Raw genomic sequence first — 20900 nt, forward strand, 5'->3', positions numbered from 1 at the left:
ATGAGCTCGAGAATGATATACAAGTATGCTATTACAGGTTGAGTATCCCTTGTCCAAAATTAAAAAACCCACATTTTTGGTTCCCCTACTGAGATAATGACACATATATATGTATGTTATATTATATATCTATATATACACAATATATAATATGTATGTCATTATCTCAGTAGGGGACCAAAAAATTTTGGATAAGAGATAATCAACCTGTATCTAGAAAGATTCTGCTGCTCTGTGATAATGTCATACACAGACATGGCGACTGCTTGGATCACAGATAAACAATTTATTAATGAGGAAATTGCCACATAAATATTATGTACTGTCCGGAAAGAAGGGTGGGTTTTTTTTTTTCCCCTCTTAAAATTGAATTCAGCAAATTTTAAGCATGATGCTTCTAATAAGGAAATACCCCTTACCCATAACCCTAACCCCTGATTCGAGCATTCCAGATAATTGATTCCGTATAAGTAAAATAATTTATATGAATACAAGATTGGCATGATTTGGTTTAGGATAAAATGGGAATATCACTTCAGTTTCTAAAATTTGACAGCACGTTGAACGTTACCGGTTGATTAAAAGAAAGGTGCAGAGAGAGAGATTATTCAAGAGGAAAAGATACAACTGACCTTCTTCATAGCTGCAGGTAGTATGGGGTACCGTATGCTATTACCTTCTAGAGATATGTTGACTACCAGCACAGAACTTGTATTGCATATTCAATATGTGCAGAGAAATTATGATTCGTGTATCTTCAAAACATATCCAGGCAGATGGGAGTGTAGCTCCTCTGTAGGGTCCTGATGAGTGACGGGTGAAAGCTACTGGTGACTAGAATCATAACAACCAGGAGGTCCATCCAAGCAATAATAAATTTAATACACAAATAGTTGGGGCACTTGTAGTACACGTTATCTCACTATACCTAATTCCTCCATACATAGCGCCATGTACTCTAATCCTGAGGCTCACACAGTGGTTCTACAATTTATCATACAATCAGCACCTCGGAGAGTGTCAGGAATAAGTGGTTGCCTCTGCACATTACAAATTTTGTAGCGGTTCTGCAATAGTGCACATTCATCCAGTGCATGCTGGGTACTATTAGTGCAAACTGGGCTCCTGTATTCTCCTCCAGACAGTGGTTTCTAAGGACATAGTATATTTCAGTAGTCAGATCACCACAGTAGAGCTGCGTAAAGTAGACACACAGTTGAACAATGGACACAACACACACACTCTAGACAGAGGGGGAAATGTTCTAAGCCTTGGAGAGAGATAAAGTGGAGAGAGCTAAAGTACCAGTCATGTTACAGGCTGTGTTTGAACAATGACCGTTAGGAGTGATTGGCTGGTACTTTATCTCTCACCACTTTTTTGCTTTTCAAGGCATAGTACACCTGCCCCAGCGCCTCAAATACTGCTAACTGTTCAAGGTTTCCGTCTCTCCCTGTTTGACAAGTGGTAGACAGAGTGACTATTATTCTAATGCACCTTTCCACCACAATCCTGCAGCTGTTGATACTTAAAGACAGGACGCAGAAAGATCCCCCTCCAGATCTTTGCACTCGCATAAAATATTCCAATCCACCTCTGGTGTTTCCTGGAAACCCATCACACAACATCCCTACCACACAACAAGACACCTGTGTGTCATCTGCACACTCACACACTGCACATCACACCTTCTACATGTATATTTACAGAGAGCAATGCGCCGGAGCATCAGGAATGATTGACACCTCTCAGGTAAGGTAAGGAGTGTTCGGTGTCCTAGGAAGCACAGCTCCCCATTATGTGCGGACTTGAAACTTGCCAGCCTTGGTCATATATTTGATTCCTTTGAAGGGCTTGTACTTCTCACCGTACATGTCCAGTCTGTTCACCTTCAGCCCTGCAGGGGGCATAACACAACATGAAAAAGGTCCATATAACAGTAAGATCAGTTTTACAAAGAAGGAGAGCTTGGTTACTTACATATGTATTGTATGTGTAAAGTTTACATAAAACCATAGCAACCAAACACTTGCTTACATTGTCTAACTTGCACACAACAGATAAAGGCAATTGCTCAATGGTGTAATGCAAATATTGCACTTAATACAATAAAGGCCAAAACTGACGGGTGAGATGTGTGCTGAGCGATCTTAACACAGACCGCTCAGCGCACATCTCTCCCCCCACTCAGCGCAGGCGATGTGTGCTGAGCGAGGGAGGGCGGACGGAGGCCGCTCATTTCACCCAGCGGGTGAAATGAGCGATGTGCTGGATTGAGCCTGCATACAGGCCAATCTAGCACCAGCGATAGCACCGCACATCGCTATCGCTGTGGAGGGTACACACTGAGAGATCAGTGCTTAAATTCTAAGCAATCTAGTCCGATTGCTTAGAATTTAAGCACTGATCTCTCCATGTGTACCCCCCTTTAGTCTCATTTACGGAAGTGTGATATAGATGCTCATTTGTGACGTCATGCACTACCTTTTGGACAACAGAATTGCTGTTTCAGGAAGAGGTGGACAAAGGGGCGTTCATCACATAGGAGCAGATGGACTAAGTATTGAAGAGTGATAAAGTGGAGAAAGATAAAGTAGCAGCCAACCAGCTCTTAACTGCAATGTTACAGGATGTGTTTGAAAAATGACTGGAGCTGATTGGTTGATCATTTATCTTTCTCCAAGGCTTAGTACAACTGCATCTCATACATCAACACAGTCTGATATTGAGAATCTGTCCCTGTTAAAGTCTTCCCCCAGGTAACAGAATACATGAAGGGCATTGTGGGTGTTCTGTTCTTATTCCTGTATATTTTAGTTCTGTTTTTATTCCCATTTAGAATTTGTATTTTCTGTATGTTATCATCATCACTTGTTTATATTGCTGTACAAATTCCACAGCGCTGGACAGCTGGCATACAAATACATTAATGCAATGAAGCATATAAGCAAATACAAGAACATACAATTAGGAATACAAATGTACAATTAAGTATAAACAGATATGTGCTACAATAAACAGAAGTATGAGTAATGCTTGAAGAATTCAGTGAGCACGAGTTACCAATCAGCTCAGCGTTCACACCAGAAAATCAGCACGTGACATAATGGGGACTTCTGCGGGAGACTGACATGATAAATAGAGCCTGATTCAGTGATGGACACTTCTGGCACCACTATAGCACACATTGGCAAGTGCAATAATATACTAATACTATAAGCCTTCCCCTTGGGCACTAGCGTGCAATGGAGTCTGCAATCCCCCAGACGCCCATTTTCTGCGTCCCTGAAAGCAGTAGCACCGCCAGTGGTTCATAACAGTCCACCATCTGCGCACCATTGCGACCACCATCGACACTTGCATAAGCCTTTGACACATGCAGCGTCTCTGTCTGAACATGGCTTCTGTGGAAGCGGCTATGCGTATAAAAATGCAGTCAGCTTCCAATGACACTCCCCCAACACTCCCATTACACGCCCGTGAGATGGCCTTTCTTTTGCAATTGCTCCCAGAGATCACCCTGGAACACCCATTGCTTGACTACTCCATTTCCGATTCCAGCTCCTCCCTACGCCGTAGGTAGAGAGAACCATGCTCATGAGTCGATAAGGACAGACTGAAGAAGCAATAAAGACACCAGTGAACATGTGAGTGAAGGAAGTAGGCAAAGTGGACATGAAGGAGTAAGGTCAGGATGGACAAAAAAATTAATATGTAGGTTCTGAATGTTAAGGATTTTGGACAGGAGAGTGTCTGCTATAGACAGATAAAGTGTCCTAAAGCTGGGAGGCAGCTCAGGAAAATTCTTACAGATAGGATGTTAAGGAGGAGAGGAGAAGGTCAGAAGTGGAGTGGGTTGGTGGAGCTTGGCATATTTCAATACAAGGTCAGAAGTATGGAGCGAAAACTCTGATAAGGTCTTTGTAAGTGAGGGTGAGCAGCTCTAATAGGACATGTGTAGCCAGTGGAGGTATTTACAGAGTGATGCCAGCAGATAAGGAGTAGCAAAGAGGAAGATTAGTCTAGAGATGCAGAAGTCATAATGGATTGTAGAGGGCAAATGTGACTATGAGAAAGACATTGAGGAGAAGGTTACAGTTATCCAGGCAGGACTTTGTTATTCTTTTTCTATAATATGCATTATGTACATCTTTGCCTTATCAAACTCCATCTATTAATGTTCTGTATTTGTGTTCTTAACAGATTTACATGTCAGTCTTAGTTGTTATAATGCTACATTCAAGTAAGATAACTGATTTGCTTACAACAACTCTGATTAAATTACATTTGACATCGTATTTTGAGATAAGGCAAGGAGTAGCTGAATACTTCTTTAGAGTATCAGCTGTGGTGCCAAACCTCAATACAGACAGAACTTGGCGATTAAAGTGGTGAGATTTTTGTGTAAATTTTAATAATGTAGATAGTCCAGGTGTATCTGTTTGTATAGCTTTAAGTACATACCTGAGATGGCCAACTGCTGGATCTTGAAGTGCAGGTTTAGGGTGGGGTTCTCATCAGGCTTGGAGCACCCCGCTTGGAGGATCATGGTTCCCTTCAAGTTTGGTAATTTTTGAGGATTAATCTTTCCAACTTCCCAGGACAACAACTGGAAAAGCAGAGAATAAAATATAGTATAAGAATGTGCATTGAATACGAATATACAAATACTGATATACATAGGACACAACACACCTTAGTCACCGGATCAAAGACATATGTCCCTTGGGATGAAGTTAGTGTCATATTCAGGACACCCTTTGGCATCTGTCCAGTAACAGTCACCCCCTCCACAGTTTTGCCCATGCTCTGCTTGGGTCCCAGAGTCACTTCAAATCGCCCAGAGCTGGTCCCCTCCCGAAAACTGATCCCATGCTTCACGTACACTGGAATGGCCACCAAGCTGCAAGGCATAACCAATCAAGTACCACACTACAGACATGTAGAGCAGATATGGCATAACTAATGAGCACTGAATAACTAATAAGCTGTAAAGCACAACTAACCATCAAGATGGCAGGCGCAACTACATGCTATTATCTGTTTTTTAATTGTGAAACATATAACCCACCATCTACAGGCAGCAATAAACTATTTAAAGGAATTGGTGAATATAAGCGCCCAAGAGTGTAATTTGTATAACCAGGTGAAAAAATGAAGGTATCAAGAGAAGGTATGGTAAAGCCAATTTAGACAACTTATCTGAAAACCAGAGAAGCTTAGTTCAAGCGGTACTTCTTTGTCGCTTAATACATGTAGAAAAAACAAAGGAAAGCAAACATAGTGTGTACCGTTTTTAAAATTTCAAATTTCAAATCATATCACTACCAAAAGTCATTAGGCTCAATTAGGGAACCAGCATATTCCCAAGATACAATCAATATATAGCCTGGGCAGTGTATATATAAAAGATAAAAATATTTAATACACGTAATGACATAAAAATACATAAAAATACATAAAAGTACATGAATAGCTGTATATCATGCGTACAGAATAAAATATTATATCAAGCTTATCTGTCCATAAATAGCTGGAATGCATGCGTACAGAATTCAAAAATATATATGGCTTATCTGTCCATAAGAGGAAATGTCAGCAGGTAGTCCCAACGCGTTTCGTCCGTCATCAACAGGACTTCATCAAGGGGATGGACACAGAGCAGGCATGCTTTATTTATACCCAACTGGGGCACTTTATGATGACATCACTTCCTGTGATGCCTTTTTGCTAGAGCATTTAGGAAAACGTTATAAAGTATTTTAATTGGCACTCAAAAGGGTGACAATATAGCACAAATGGAATAAGGTAAAAAGGAAGATAAAGCGAGGTGTTAAGCGACATAAACGGCAAAGAAAACCGTCCAGAATGGGCAGTGGAACGCATGCGTCATTTCCGGAAATGGCGCATACGTCCTTTCCGGTCGGCGTATCCCGATATCGAATTAGTGCAAACAAACCTAACATAAGTAATCAAGTATACTTAAGTGTATGCCCTTATATTTGAAATAGATACCGGACTAGAGACTTATTAAGAGATGGTGCGGAAAATAAGAATTTACTTACCGATAATTCTATTTCTCGGAGTCCGTAGTGGATGCTGGGGTTCCTGAAAGGACCATGGGGGATAGCGGCTCCGCAGGAGACAGGGCACAAAAAAGTAAAGCTTTTACCAGATCAGGTGGTGTGCACTGGCTCCTCCCCCTATGACCCTCCTCCAGACTCCAGTTAGGTACTGTGCCCGGACGAGCGTACACAATAAGGGAGGCAATTTGAATCCCGGGTAAGACTCATACCAGCCACACCAATCACACCGTACAACTTGTGATCTAAACCCAGTTAACAGTATGATAACAGAAAGAGCCTCTTAAAGATGGCTCCTTAACAATATAACCCGAATTTGTTAACAATAACTATGTACAGTATTGCAGATAATCCGCACTTGGGATGGGCGCCCAGCATCCACTACGGACTCCGAGAAATAGAATTATCGGTAAGTAAATTCTTATTTTCTCTATCGTCCTAAGTGGATGCTGGGGTTCCTGAAAGGACCATGGGGATTATACCAAAGCTCCCAAACGGGCGGGAGAGTGCGGATGACTCTGCAGCACCGAATGAGAGAATTCCAAGTCCTCTTTTGCCAGGGTATCAAATTTGTAGAATTTTACAAACGTGTTTTCCCCCGACCACGTAGCTGCTCGGCAGAATTGTAATGCCGAGACCCCTCGGGCAGCCGCCCAAGATGAGCCCACCTTCCTTGTGGAATGGGCCTTAACAGATTTAGGCTGTGGCAGGCCTGCCACAGAATGAGCAAGTTGAATTGTGTTACAAATCCAACGAGCAATCGTCTGCTTAGAAGCAGGGGCACCCAACTTGTTGGGTGCATATAGTATCAACAGCGAGTCAGATTTTCTGACTTCAGCCGTCCTTGAAATGTATATTTTTAAGGCTCTGACAACGTCCAACAACTTGGAGTCCTCCAAGTCGCCAGTGGCCGCAGGCACCACAATAGGTTGGTTCAGGTGAAACGCTGATACCACCTTAGGGAGAAAATGCGGACGAGTCCTCAGTTCTGCCCTATCCGAATGGAAGATTAGATAAGGGCTTTTATAAGATAAAGCCGCCAATTCAGATACTCTCCTGGCGGAAGCCAGGGCCAGTAACATAGTCACTTTCCATGTGAGATATTTAAAATCCACCTTTTTCAATGGTTCAAACCAATGGGATTTGAGGAAATCTAAAACTACATTTAGATCCCACGGTGCCACCGGAGGCACCACAGGAGGCTGTATATGCAGTACTCCTTTAACAAAAGTCTGTACCTCAGGAACTGAGGCCAATTCTTTTTGGAAGAATATTGACAGGGCCGAAATTTGAACCTTAATAGATCTCAATTTGAGACCCATAGACAATCCTGATTGTAGGAAATGTAGGAAACGACCCAGTTGAAATTCCTCCGTCGGAACACTCCGATCCTCGCACCACGCGACATATTTTCGCCAAATGCGGTGACAATGTTTCGCGGTGACTTCCTTCCTTGCCTTAATCAAGGTAGGAATGACTTCTTCTGGAATGCCTTTCCCTTTTAGGATCTGGCGTTCAACCGCCATGCCGTCAAACGCAGCCGCGGTAAGTCTTGAAAGAGACAGGGACCCTGTTGTAGCAGGTCCCTTCTCAGAAGTAGAGGGCACGGGTCGTCCGTGACCAACTCTTGAAGTTCCGGGTACCACGTCCTTCTTGGCCAATCCGGAGCCACTAGTATTGTTCTTACTCCTCCTCACCGTATAATCTTCAATACCTTTGGTATGAGAGGCAGAGGAGGAAACACATATACTGATTTGTACACCCAAGGTGTTACCAGTGCGTCCACAGCTATTGCCTGTGGATCTCTTGACCTGGCGCAATACTTGTCCAGTTTCTTGTTGAGGCGAGACGCCATCATGTCTACCATTGGTCTTTCCCAACAGTTTATTAGCATGTGGAAGACTTCTGGATGAAGACCCCCCTCTCCCGGGTGAATATCGTGTCTGCTGAGGAAATCTGCTTCCCAGTTGTACACGCCCGGGAAGAACACTGCTGACAGTGCTATTACGTGATTCTCCGCCCAGCGAAGAATCTTGGCAGCTTCTGCCATTGCACTCCTGCTTCTTGTGCCGCCCTGTCTGTTTACATGGGCGACCGCCGTGATGTTGTCCGACTGAATCAACACCGGTTTTCCTTGCAGGAGTGGTTCCGCCTGGCTTAGAGCATTTTAGATTGCTCTTAGTACCAGAATGTTTATGTGAAGAGACTTTTCCAGGTTCGTCCATACCCCCTGGAAGTTTCTTCCTTGTGTGACTGCTCCCCAACCTCTCAGGCTGGCGTCCGTGGTCACCAGGATCAAATCCTGTATGCCGAATCTGCGGCCCTCCAATAGATGAGCCTTTTGCAACCACCACAGAAGATATACCCTTGTCCTTGGCGACAGGGTTATTCGCAGGTGCATCTGAGGATGCGACCCTGTCCATTTGTCCAACAGATCCCTTTGGAAAATTCTTGCATGGAATCTGCCGAATGGAATTGCTTCGTAAAAAGCCACCATTTTTCCCAGGACTCTTGTGTACAGACACCTTTCCTGGTTTTAGGAGGTTCCTGACAGGTCGGATAACTCCTTGGCTTTTTCCTCGGGAAGAAAAACCTTTTTCTGAACCGTGTCCAGAATCATCCCTAGGAACAGCAGACGTATCGTCGGAAAACAGCTGCGATTCTTGGAATATTTAGAATCCAGTCGTGCCGTCGAAGAACTACTTTAGATAGTGCTCTTCCGACCTCCAACTGTTCTCTGGAACTTGCCCTTTTTAGGTCGTGCAAGTAAGGGATAATTTAGATGCCTTTTTTCTTTGAAGAAACATCTTTTCGGCCATTACCTTGGTAAAAAGGCCCGGGGTGCCGTGGATAATTCAAACGGCATCGTCTGAAACTGATATTGACAGTTCTGTACCACGAACCAGAGGTACCCTTGATGAGAAGGACAAAATTTGGACATGGAGGTAATCCTTGATGTCCAGGGACACCATATAGTCCCCTTTTTTCCGGTTCGCTATCACTGCTCTGAGTGACTTTATCTCGATTTGAACCTTTTATGTAAGTGTTCAAAACATTTTAGATTTAGACTATGTGTCACCAAGCCGTCTGGCTTCAGTACCACAATATAGTGTGGAAAAATAATACCCTTTTCCTTGTCGTAGGAGGGGTACTTTGATTATCACCTGCTGGATATACAGCTTGTGAATTGTTTCCAATGCTGCCTCCCTGTCGGAGGGAGCCGTTGGTAAAGCAGACTTCAGGAACCTGCGAGGAGAAGATGTCTCGACTCTCCAATCTTTACCCCTGGGATAATACTCGTACGATCTAGGGGTCAACTTGCGAGTGATCCCACTGCGCCCTGAGACTCTTGAGACTACCCCCCCACCTTGAGTCCGCTTGCACGGCCCCAGCGTCATGCTGAGGACTTGGCAGACGCGGTGGAGGGCTTCTTTTCCTGGGAAGGGGCTGCCTGCTGCAGTCTACTTCCCTTACCTCTATGTCTGGGCAGATATGACTGGCCTTTTGCCTGCATGCCCTCATGGGAAAGGAAAGATTGAGGCTGAAAAGACGGTGTCTTTTTTAGCTGAGATGTAACTTGGGGTAAAAAAGGTTGGATTTCCCAGCTGTTGCTGTGGTCCCCAGGTCCGATGGACCGACCCCCAAATAACTCCTTCCCTTTATACAGCCATACTTCCATCTGCCGTATGGGATCTGTATCACCTGACCACTGTCGTGTCCCTGACATCTTCTGGGAGATATGGACAACGCACTTATCTTGATGCCAGAGAGCAAATATCCCTCTGTGCATCTCACATACATATATATAGAATGCATCCTATTAAATGCTCTACATGAATAAAATATTTTCAGTCAGGGAATCCGACCAAGCCAACCCAGCACTGCATCTCCAGGCTGATGGCGATCGCTGGTCGCAGTATAACCACCGTATGTGTGTATATACTTTTTAGGATATTTTTCCAGCTTCCTATCAGCTGGCTCCTTGAGGGCGGCCGTATCTGGAGACGGTAACGCCACTTGATAAGCGTGTGAGCGCCTTATCACCTTAAGGGGTGTTTCCCAACGTACCCTAATTTCTGGCGGGAAAGGGTATAACGCCAATATTTGCTATCGGGGTAACCCTACGCATCATCACACACTTCATTTTATTTTATCTGATTCAGGAAAAACTACAGGTAGTTTTTTCACTCCCACATAATACCCTTTCTTGTGGTACTTGTAGTATCAGAAACACGTAACACCTCCTTCATTGCCCTTAACGTGTGGCCCTAATGAGAAATACGTTTGTTTATTCACCGTCGACACTGTATTCAGTGTCCGTGTCTGTGTCTGTGTCGACCGACTGAGGTAAATGGGCGTTTTTTTTTTTTTTTTTTTTTAAACCCCTGACGGTGTTTCTGAGACGCCTGGACCGGTCCTAATAGATTGTCGGCCGTCTCATGTCGTCAACCGACCTTGCAGCGTGTTGACATTCTCACGTAATTCTCTAAATAAGCCATCCATTCCGGTGTCGACTCCCTAGAGAGTGACATCACCATTACAGGCAATTTCTCCGCCTCCTCACCAACATCGTCCTCATACATGTCGACACACACGTACCGACACACAGCACACACACCGGGAATGCTCTGACAGAGGACAGGACCCACTAGCCCTTTGGGGAGACAGAGGGAGAGTCTGCCAGCACACACCAAAAACGCTATAATTTTATAGGGACAACCTTATATAAGTGTTTCTCCCTTATAGCATCTTTTATATATATACAATATCGCCAAAATCAGTGCCCCCCCTCTCTGTTTTAACCCTGTTTCTGTAGTGCAGTGCAGGGGAGAGCCTGGGAGCCTTCTCTCCAGCTTTTCTGTGAGAGAAAATGGCGCTGTGTGCTGAGGAGATAGGCCCCGCCCCTTTTTCGGCGGGCTCGTCTCCCGCTATTTTTGAAGTTAGGCAGGGGTTAAATATCTCCATATAGCCTCTGTGGGCTATATGTGAGGTATTTTTTGCCTCTAATAAGGTTTTTATTTGCCTCTCAGAGCGCCCCCCCCAGCGCTCTGCACCCTCAGTGACTGTTGTGTGAAGTGTGCTGAGAGGAAAATGGCGCACAGCTGCAGTGCTGTGCGCTACCTTTATGAAGACTCAGGAGTCTTCAGCCGCCGATTTTGGACCTCTTCTCTCTTCAGCGTCTGCAAGGGGGCCGGCGGCGCGGCTCCGGTGACCATCCAGGCTGTACCTGTGATCGTCCCTCTGGAGCTAGTGTCCAGTAGCCAAGCAGCAAATCCACTCTGCACGCAGGTGAGTTCACTACTTCTCCCCTAAGTCCCTCGTTGCAGTGATCCTGTTGCCAGCAGGACTCACTGTAAAGTAAAAAACCTAAGCTAAACTTTCTCTAAGCAGCTCTTTAGGAGAGCCACCTAGATTGCACCCTTCTCGTTCGGGCACAAAATCTAACTGGAGTCTGGAGGAGGGTCATAGGGGGAGGAGCCAGTGCACACCACCTGATCTGGTAAAAGCTTTACTTTTTTGTGCCCTGTCTCCTGCGGAGCCGCTATCCCCCATGGTCCTTTCAGGAACCCCAGCATCCACTTAGGACGATAGAGAAAGATGATAAAGAGGCCCGTCTCATGTGACGGTGACGTGACTTCCGCTATAAACACGGAAGTGAATTAAGAGTGATAATTGGAACGCATATCCGTGACATCACTTCCGCTATAAACACGGAAGTGAGTAGTAGAGGGAGATCGTGGAGCGCATCTAGAGAGAAGTGACAACACTTCCGCAGAAAACACGGAAGTTATTGATAGTGTGATAGCGGTGTGGAGCGCAACGCCATATGTTGGCGTCAATTACGTCTCACACACTAATGTGACTAGCAAAGTGGAGGTTTAGTGACTAATAGCGGTGGAACGCACCGCCATTGTGGGGCTTAGTATTCAAAAGGAGTGGAACGCACCGCCATAATAGCCCAGAAATGAAAAATCATTGAGTAAAGTATATACCAAAAGTGAATAGAACCATAACTAATTATTATATTATAGTGTAACCTACCTATTTAATAAAAAGTGAAGGGTGCTGATGTTGTGCATAGTGATTTTGAGTGCAATTAAAGTATATTGAATGAATTAATATCATATAATTTTTCATATATATATTTTTATATATAAATCTATATTGACCGGATGTAAGCCAATTAAAATCTTGACCCAAGGGGAATTTGTGAGTCACAGCGTTGCATCTCTTGGTCGTTTCCATAACAGAAGTTCATAATCTTATCTTGAACTTAATCAATGCGCATCGTGCGTTATTCTTTAAGGACGATCTTGTCTAGTATCCACATCAGGCAAGGGATTAGTAATTTGCTGAAAGGAATCATAAATTGGCTATTGATATCTATTTTGAACTAGATGTAAAGTTATAATAAAAAGTACTAGTTCTACGTAGTTTAGTACAGAAGAGAAAGTTGTGTATATAAAGGGATGAAAGTGTCAAAGGAAAGGAGCAATCTCAAAAGCTTCATTTAGTCCTAACGGTGATAAGGTCTTAAGTTCATGGATCCAGAACATTTCTCTTTTGGAGAGTTTATTCAAGATATCACCCCCTCTTTCTCCGGATTTAACCAGTTCTATTGCTTTGAAAGAGATGTTTTCAGGATTCGATTGGTGTTTTTCTATGAAGTGTTTGGGGACCGTATGATTGTCTATCTTGTTTTTGATGTTTCGAATGTGCTCCTGGATTCTTAGCTTTAGGACCCTTTTGGTTTTTCCGACATATTTAAGTCCACATGTACACTCCAGCATATAAATTACCATTGTTGAATTACAGTTTAGGTAATCTTTGATGCTGTATTCTTTTGTGTTATTATAATTACTGATTTTTTTCCTAATTGGGTGAAGGTATTTGCAAATGTTGCATTTTCCACATTTAAAGCATCCTTTACAATTAATAAAGGTGCTGTTTCCAGGTTTGTTTTTGCTTCGTAGATGACTAGGTGCCAAGATATCTTTCAAGTTACTAGTTTTCCGGAATACAATGTCAGGTTTTGGTGGAAGAATTTCTCTTAGTATTGGATCCATCAACAAAATATTCCAGTGTTTATTGATGGATTTCCTAATAGTTTGGTCTTGATTACTGAACGTGGTGATGAAGGGGGTGAAGTTGTCAGATTTCTTTTGTACTTGTTTGTTGAATAAATCAGATCTTTGTTTGTTGGCAGTTCTTTCTAATGCTTTATTAATCACATGTTCTGGATATTTCCTTTCTTTGAATCTGGTGGCATATGTTGTTAACTGGTTTTGACAATCTTGTTCATCACTGCAGTTGCGTTTAATCCGGTAAAACTGAGAGTACGGGATGTTGGTTTTCCAGTTCTGAGCATAACAGCTATTGAAATGAAGATAACCGTTAGTATCTACTTCTTTTATATAGTTGCTCGTTATAATCTTGGATAAGGTGTTTGAAAGAGTAAAGTCAAGATAATGTACACTTTCTTTGCTGGTCTCATACGTGAATTTTAAATTGTATTGATTTGTGGTAAGTATTGAAAAAAATGCCTTGAATGATTCTTCATCTCCTTCCCAAATGATCAGAATGTCGTCTATATAGCGCTTGTAGATGATCAAATTTCTCAGGTATGGGTTATTATTGTAAATGCAATCTTCTTCCCATGCGCCCATTAGTAAGTTTGCGAAACTAGGCGCAAATGATGTGCCCATGGCCGTTCCACAAATTTGTAAGTAGAAAATCTGCTGGAACATGAAGTAGTTATGGCCCAGGATGAATTGCATGAAATCGCAAATTGCGTTCTTATGAGTTGTAGATAATTCAGGGTCTTTGTCCAGAAATATTCTACAGGCCTCTATTGCCTTTTCATGAATAATGGATGTATAAAGGCTTTGCACATCTATAGTGATCCAAAGATAAGAGTCCTTCCATTCTACTGAGGATAATATGTTGATTATGCTGCTAGTATCTTTCAGGAAGGTTGGTAGGTTAATCACGTATTTGCACAGAAAAATGTCTACGTATTCTGATAAATGACTGGTGAACGAGTCAATCCCTGCGATAATTGGTCTGCCCGGTGGCTTTGTAAGATTTTTGTGTATCTTTGGGAGATAATAAAATGTTGGCATTATTGGTTTGCCGTCATGAGGTATTGAAATTCATTTTTATCCAAAGTATTGTTATGAAAATAATGTACCAAAAGAACTCTAAGTTCTTCTACAAAATGAGTAGTGGGGTCTTGTTGAAGCTGCTTATAGGAGGATGTGTCATGTAGAAGACGTAATGCTTCGATTTCATATGCATCTCTGTTTAGGAGTACAATCCCTCCTCCTTTGTCTGCTTGCTTGATGACTATTTCATTGTTTTCTTGTAGCTGTTTCAATGCTTCTTTCTCCTTATTCTTCAGGTTCGAATGGCATGGTTTCTTTAGTTCGATGTCACAAAGGTCCTTTCTTACTAATTCCTGGAATACATTAATATAATTACCTTTGGATTCCAAAGGGTAGTATGTTGATTTCCGTTTCAGTCCTGATTTGGATGGTTCAATTGAATCTATTGATTGTTCTTGTTTTGCAAAATGTCTTTTTAAAGTAAGGGTTCTTGAAAACTTGTTGAGATCTATGAACGTATCGAATCTATTCATTTGTTTGTCGGGAGCAAATTTAAGGCCCTTACTTAATAGCGATGTTTCTGTCTCATTAAGGATATGACTAGATAAGTTGAAGATGCCTTGTTCAACGGGATTCGTTATGGTAGATACCGTCGTTTGTTTGTTCTTCCTACGCCCGCCTATTGTACCTCTTCTTCTTGGAAGCCTCTTTTCATGGGGGAAGTCCCTTTTAGTCTCTCTCTGAAAAATGTTTTCCTTGTCGAGAATAGATTCTCTGTTGTTGGATCCGGGGATAAAAAATCTGAGTCACTATTAGACTCTAATCTTTGGAGAGCTGAAAATCTATTGTTCGTAGTCATCGGTCTTGAGGTCGGCATTTTTGTTCTGTCTTTTTCCTGGTACATTTGTTGTCGACTTTGGGGGCGAGAGTTCTTATTCCAATAGGGTGTTGTTTTCCATTTTCTTGCTCTTGGGTCCTGATATACAGGGATATGTTGATATTTAGTATCATGGAATCTACTCCAATTCTGTATTTTGTTGTGAAGATAATCTTGTTTGTCCCTGAAAAATTTCTTTTGTTTACCTTTAATGACATCTTCATCAATATGTTCAAGTTTCTTTGTCAATGTCAGATCATTTGCTTTGAACTCTTCCTTATCTTTGTGTATAGCTAGTTGTTGTTCTTTTGCTTTGAGGTCGTCCTCAATTTTAGTAAGAACTTTCTGTTTTTCTAAAATTATAAGCTTCATAAGGTTGATTGAACAATTATGTAAAATCTCATCCCAATTGGAGATTAATTCTGGGTTGTCTAGGCCAAAGGTAGGTCTTTTTAGTAATCTTAGGCCCCTAGGGATCCTATTTACTGTTATATATTGTTCTAAACCATGGGTCTTCAACCTGCGGCCCTCCAGCTGCTGTGAAACTACACATCCCATCATGCCCTGCCTCAGTTTTAGCATACCTTAATAGCAAAACTGTGGCTGGGCATGCTGAGATGTGTAGTTTCACAGCAGCTGGAGGGCCGCAGGTTGAAGACCCATGTTCTAAACCTTTTATTTCCCACCATGCTTTGGTTTCTTTTGTGAGTAACCTTTCTGCCTCCCAAAATAAGGAGTCCATGTCATTTTCGTTATGTATATTTGTATCAGCATTCGTGGAACCTTCATTAAATATATGATGGCAGAGGTCGTTCCGTTTTTCATGGCCTCTATTCTTAAACATTTTTGGTAAGAGCACAAAACACCAGCTGCCAGAAGGCAGAAACCAAAGAGATGAAAATATAGAAATGAAGACTACGGCGCTTAGGAGCAGCTTTGTGTTATCTATACCTTAAGTGAAAGTAACCTTTTGTAACAAAATAAAATAAAAAACACTTCTCAATATATTATATGAGCGGCAGCTTATAGTACATACACATGTGCTTGGCATGCACACATAAGTATTTAAAGGAATTGGTGAATATAAGCGCCCAAGAGTGTAATTTGTATAACCAGGTGAAAAAATGAAGGTATCAAGAGAAGGTATGGTAAAGCCAATTTAGACAACTTATCTGAAAACCAGAGAAGCTTAGTTCAAGCGGTACTTCTTTGTCGCTTAATACATGTAGAAAAAACAAAGGAAAGCAAACATAGTGTGAACCGTTTTTAAAATTTCAAATCATATCACTGCCAAAAGTCATTTGGCTCAATTAGGGAACCAGCATATTCCCAAGATACAATCAATATATAGCCTGGGCAGTGTATATATAAAAGATAAAAGTATTTAATACACGTAATGACATAAAAATACATAAAAGTACATGAATAGCTGTATATCATGCGTACAGAATAAAAGATTATATCAAGCTTATCTGTCCATAAATAGCTGGAATGCATGCGTACAGAATTCAAAAATATATATGGCTTATCTGTCCATAAGAGGAAATGTCAGCAGGTAGTCCCAACGCGTTTCGTCCGTCATCAACAGGACTTCATCAAGGGGATGGACACACAGAGCAGGCATGCTTTATTTATACCCAACTGGGGCACTTTATGATGACATCACTTCCTGTGATGCCTTTTTGCTAGAGCATTTAGGAAAACGTTAAAAGAAAGGAAATATCCAGAACATGTGATTAATAAAGCATTAGAAAGAACTGCCAACAAACAAAGATCTGATTTATTCAACAAACAAGTACAAAAGAAATCCGACAACTTCACCCCCTTCATCGTTCAGTAATCAAGACCAAACTATTAGGAAATCCATCAATAAACACTGGAATATTTTGTTGATGGATCCAATACTAAGAGAAATTCTTCCACCAAAACCTGACATTGTATTCCGGAAAACTAGTAACTTGAAAGATATCTTGACACCTAGTCATCTACGAAGCAAAAACAAACCTGGAAACAACACTTTTATTAATTGTAAAGGATGCTTTAAATGTGGAAAATGCAACATTTGCAAATACCTTCACCCAATTAGGAAAAAATTCAGTAATTATAATAACACAAAAGAATACAGCATCAAAGATTACCTAAACTGTAATTCAACAATGGAGTGTACATGTGGACTTAAATATGTCGGAAAAACCAAAAGGGTCCTAAAGCTAAGAATCCAGGAGCACATTCGAAACATCAAAAACAAGATAGACAATCATACGGTCCCCAAACACTTCATAGAAAAACACCAATCGAATCCTGAAAACATCTCTTTCAAAGCAATAGAACTGGTTAAACCCGGAGAAAGAGGGGGTGATATCTTGAATAAACTCTCCAAAAGAGAAATGTTCTGGATCCATGAACTTAAGACCTTATCACCGTTTGGACTAAATGAAGCTTTTGAGATTGCTCCTTTCCTTTGACACTTTCATCCCTTTATATACACAACTTTCTCTTCTGTACTATGATTCCTTTCAGCAAATTACCAATCCCTTGCCTGATGTGGATACTAGACAAGATCGTCCTTAAAGAATAACGCACGATGCGCATTGATTAAGTTCAAGATAAGATTATGAACTTCTGTTATGGAAACGACCAAGAGATGCAACGCTGTGACTCACAAATTCCCCTTGGGTCAAGATTTTAATTGGCTTACATCCGGTCAATATAGATTTATATATAAAAATATATATATATGAAAAATTATATGATATTAATTAATTCAATATACTTTAATTGCACTCAAAATCACTATGCACAACATCAGCACCCTTCACTTTTTATTAAATAGGTAGGTTACACTATAATATAATAATTAGTTATGGTTCTATTCACTTTTGGTATATACTTTACTCAATGATTTTTCATTTCTGGGCTATTATGGCGGTGCATTCCACTCCTTTTGAATACTAAGCCCCACAATGGCGGTGCGTTCCACCGCTATTAGTCACTAAACCTCCACTTTGCTAGTCACATTAGTGTGTGAGACGTAATTGACGCCAACATATGGCGTTGCGCTCCACACCGCTATCACACTATCAATAACTTCCGTGTTTACTGCGGAAGTGTTGTCACTTCTCTCTAGATGCGCTCCACGATCTCCCTCTACTACTCACTTCCGTGTTTATAGCGGAAGTGATGTCACGGATATGCGTTCCAATTATCACTCTTAATTCACTTCCGTGTTTATAGCGGAAGTCACGTCACCGTCACGAGACGGGCCTCTTTATCATCTTTCCGCACCATCTCTTAATAAGTCTCTAGTCCGGTATCTATTTCAAATATAAGGGCATACACTTAAGTATACTTGATTACTTATGTTAGGTTTGTTTGCACTAATTCGATATCGGGATACGCCGACCGGAAAGGACGTATGCGCCATTTCCGGAAATGACGCATGCGTTCCACATGCGTTCCACTGCCCATTCCGGACGGTTTTCTTTGCCGTTTATGTCACTTAACACCTCGCTTTATCTTCCTTTTTACCTTATTCCATTTGTGCTATATTGTCACCCTTTTGAGTGCCAATTAAAATACTTTATAACGTTTTCCTAAATGCTCTAGCAAAAAGGCATCACAGGAAGTGATGTCATCATAAAGTGCCCCAGTTGGGTATAAATAAAGCATGCCTGCTCTGTGTCCATCCCCTTGATGAAGTCCTGTTGATGACGGACGAAACGCGTTGCGACTACCTGCTGACATTTCCTCTTATGGACAGATAAGCCATATATATTTTTGAATTCTGTACGCATGCATTCCAGCTATTTATGGACAGATAAGCTTGATATAATCTTTTATTCTGTACGCATGATATACAGCTATTCATGTACTTTTATGTATTTTTATGTATTTTTATGTCATTACGTGTATTAAATATTTTTATCTTTTATATATACACTGCCCAGGCTATATATTGATTGTATCTTGGGAATATGCTGGTTCCCTAATTGAGCCTAATGACTTTTGGCAGTGATATGATTTGAAATTTGAAATTTTAAAAACGGTACACACTATGTTTGCTTTCCTTTGTTTTTTCTACATGTATTAAGCGACAAAGAAGTACTGCTTGAACTAAGCTTCTCTGGTTTTCAGATAAGTTGTCTAAATTGGCTTTACCATACCTTCTCTTGATACCTTCATTTTTTCACCTGGTTATACAAATTACACTCTTGGGCGCTTATATTCACCAATTCCTTTAAATACTTATGTGTGCATGCCAAGCACATGTGTATGTACTATAAGCTGCCGCTCATATAATATATTGAGAAGTGTTTTTTATTTTATTTTGTTACAAAAGGTTACTTTCACTTAAGGTATAGATAACACAAAGCTGCACCTAAGCGCCGTAGTCTTCATTTCTATATAATAGCAATAAACTATTATTCACATTACATTCATTTTAGAAGTTTTTTAAATAACATTTAGTGAGACTATAATGCGCTTTAGTGACATTTATTGTTCATGTGCTCAATGACACAGAGTATAAATAGGTTGCATAGTTCTCAACCTGTGACCCGTCTGCGCTCATTAAATAAATCATAAAAATTAAAAAAATTAGAGGAGATATTTGTAACATAACAGAAGTTAACATTACACATACAGCACCATCTGCTGGTCAAAAACATAATTGCAGCAATCCAAGGTCAAGTGGTTGTATGGTTAAGGTGTCTATTCATCACCCCTAAATGGGCCCGTTACAGATGCAGAAATACTAATTTCCCATGTTTTAAGTAACAGGCCCGTTCATTATTAGGAGCCCGATGGGGCTGCCTAGTGTGCCTACAGGAACAAATGCTATCTTCAGATGCCGTTAGTTCCCGGAGCACCATTCCTTTCTATGGGAAGGAGGTCTGGTTTGCGAAGAGGGATCCAATTAGATCCCACCTCAGCCTTCGCACTGTGTGCCAAGCGGTAGTGCACATGCATGAACTCCTGTCCAGGTATGCGCAGTCAGCCGACACGGAACTGGTAAGTAACACTGTAGCAGTGTTAGAGTTTGCAGGGACAGCTGCTTTCAGAGCAGCATTCCCTGCCCCGGAGAAATGCTGAATTAAGTATCCAGTGTTGGATACTTAATCATTGGGAGCCATCCAGCCCAATGATGAATAGGCCCCTAAATGAGATACAGAAATAGACAGACCCCTCTTAACCACTTTGCACTGTCATATATATATATATATATATATATATATATATATATATATATATATATATATATATATGACCGCTGCCAGATGGGCTTTATCTGATAGGGTTGTCTCCCATATGACACATACGCAGAACGGATTTCCTCCTAATGATAAAGCCCCTGGCAGTAACATAGATGTGACCTGGACATCACTGCCGGAATCATGCCCCAGAATGACATGCAAACTGCACTTAAAATCTTTCAGGTAAAAATACTGGTACACAGGAGCAGAAGCTCTGGTACACTCCTCCTTATGAATTATCATACTCTTGAAGGGGTTTAAATAGCATCATTTGTAAGTTATCAGGTGAATTTCTCTACAAAGCTGAATAACGGGTTACATGATGTGGGACAGGCACCTGGAGGTGGGGTATAGATGGGAGAGGGGTTTCTAAACTTGCAGATGAGAGGTAAAAGTGTTTATTCCAACTTTTTTAAAACTTGTATAAAACACAGAAAAAATAGGATTTTGGTACTTACCAGATAAATCATTTTCTTTGAATCCATAGGGGGCAGTGAAGTACTCTTGGGATATGGACGGTGCGATAGCAGGGTTCGGCACATATAAATATTTATGTGTGTAACCCTTCTCCCCCTCCATACTC

The 20900-nt window shown here is 41.3% G+C and overlaps 1 protein-coding gene across 1 annotated transcript in view; it reads right to left on the bottom strand.

The window, feature by feature from the left end:
* Window positions 1-857: 857 nt before the first annotated feature.
* Window positions 858-20900, bottom strand: part of AP3M2 (adaptor related protein complex 3 subunit mu 2) — a 54290-nt gene continuing 34247 nt past the window's right edge. The window contains exons 7-9 of the mRNA XM_063931750.1: window positions 4696-4903; window positions 4465-4609; window positions 858-1897 (exon numbers count right to left, since the gene is read on the bottom strand). Of these exons, the coding sequence (XP_063787820.1) occupies window positions 1797-1897; window positions 4465-4609; window positions 4696-4903 (454 nt within the window). The 3' untranslated portion in view covers window positions 858-1796. The remainder of the gene's footprint in view (window positions 1898-4464; window positions 4610-4695; window positions 4904-20900) is intronic.

Source organism: Pseudophryne corroboree, chromosome 6 (assembly GCF_028390025.1).
Source record: "Pseudophryne corroboree isolate aPseCor3 chromosome 6, aPseCor3.hap2, whole genome shotgun sequence".
Classification (NCBI taxonomy): Eukaryota; Metazoa; Chordata; class Amphibia; order Anura; family Myobatrachidae; genus Pseudophryne; species Pseudophryne corroboree.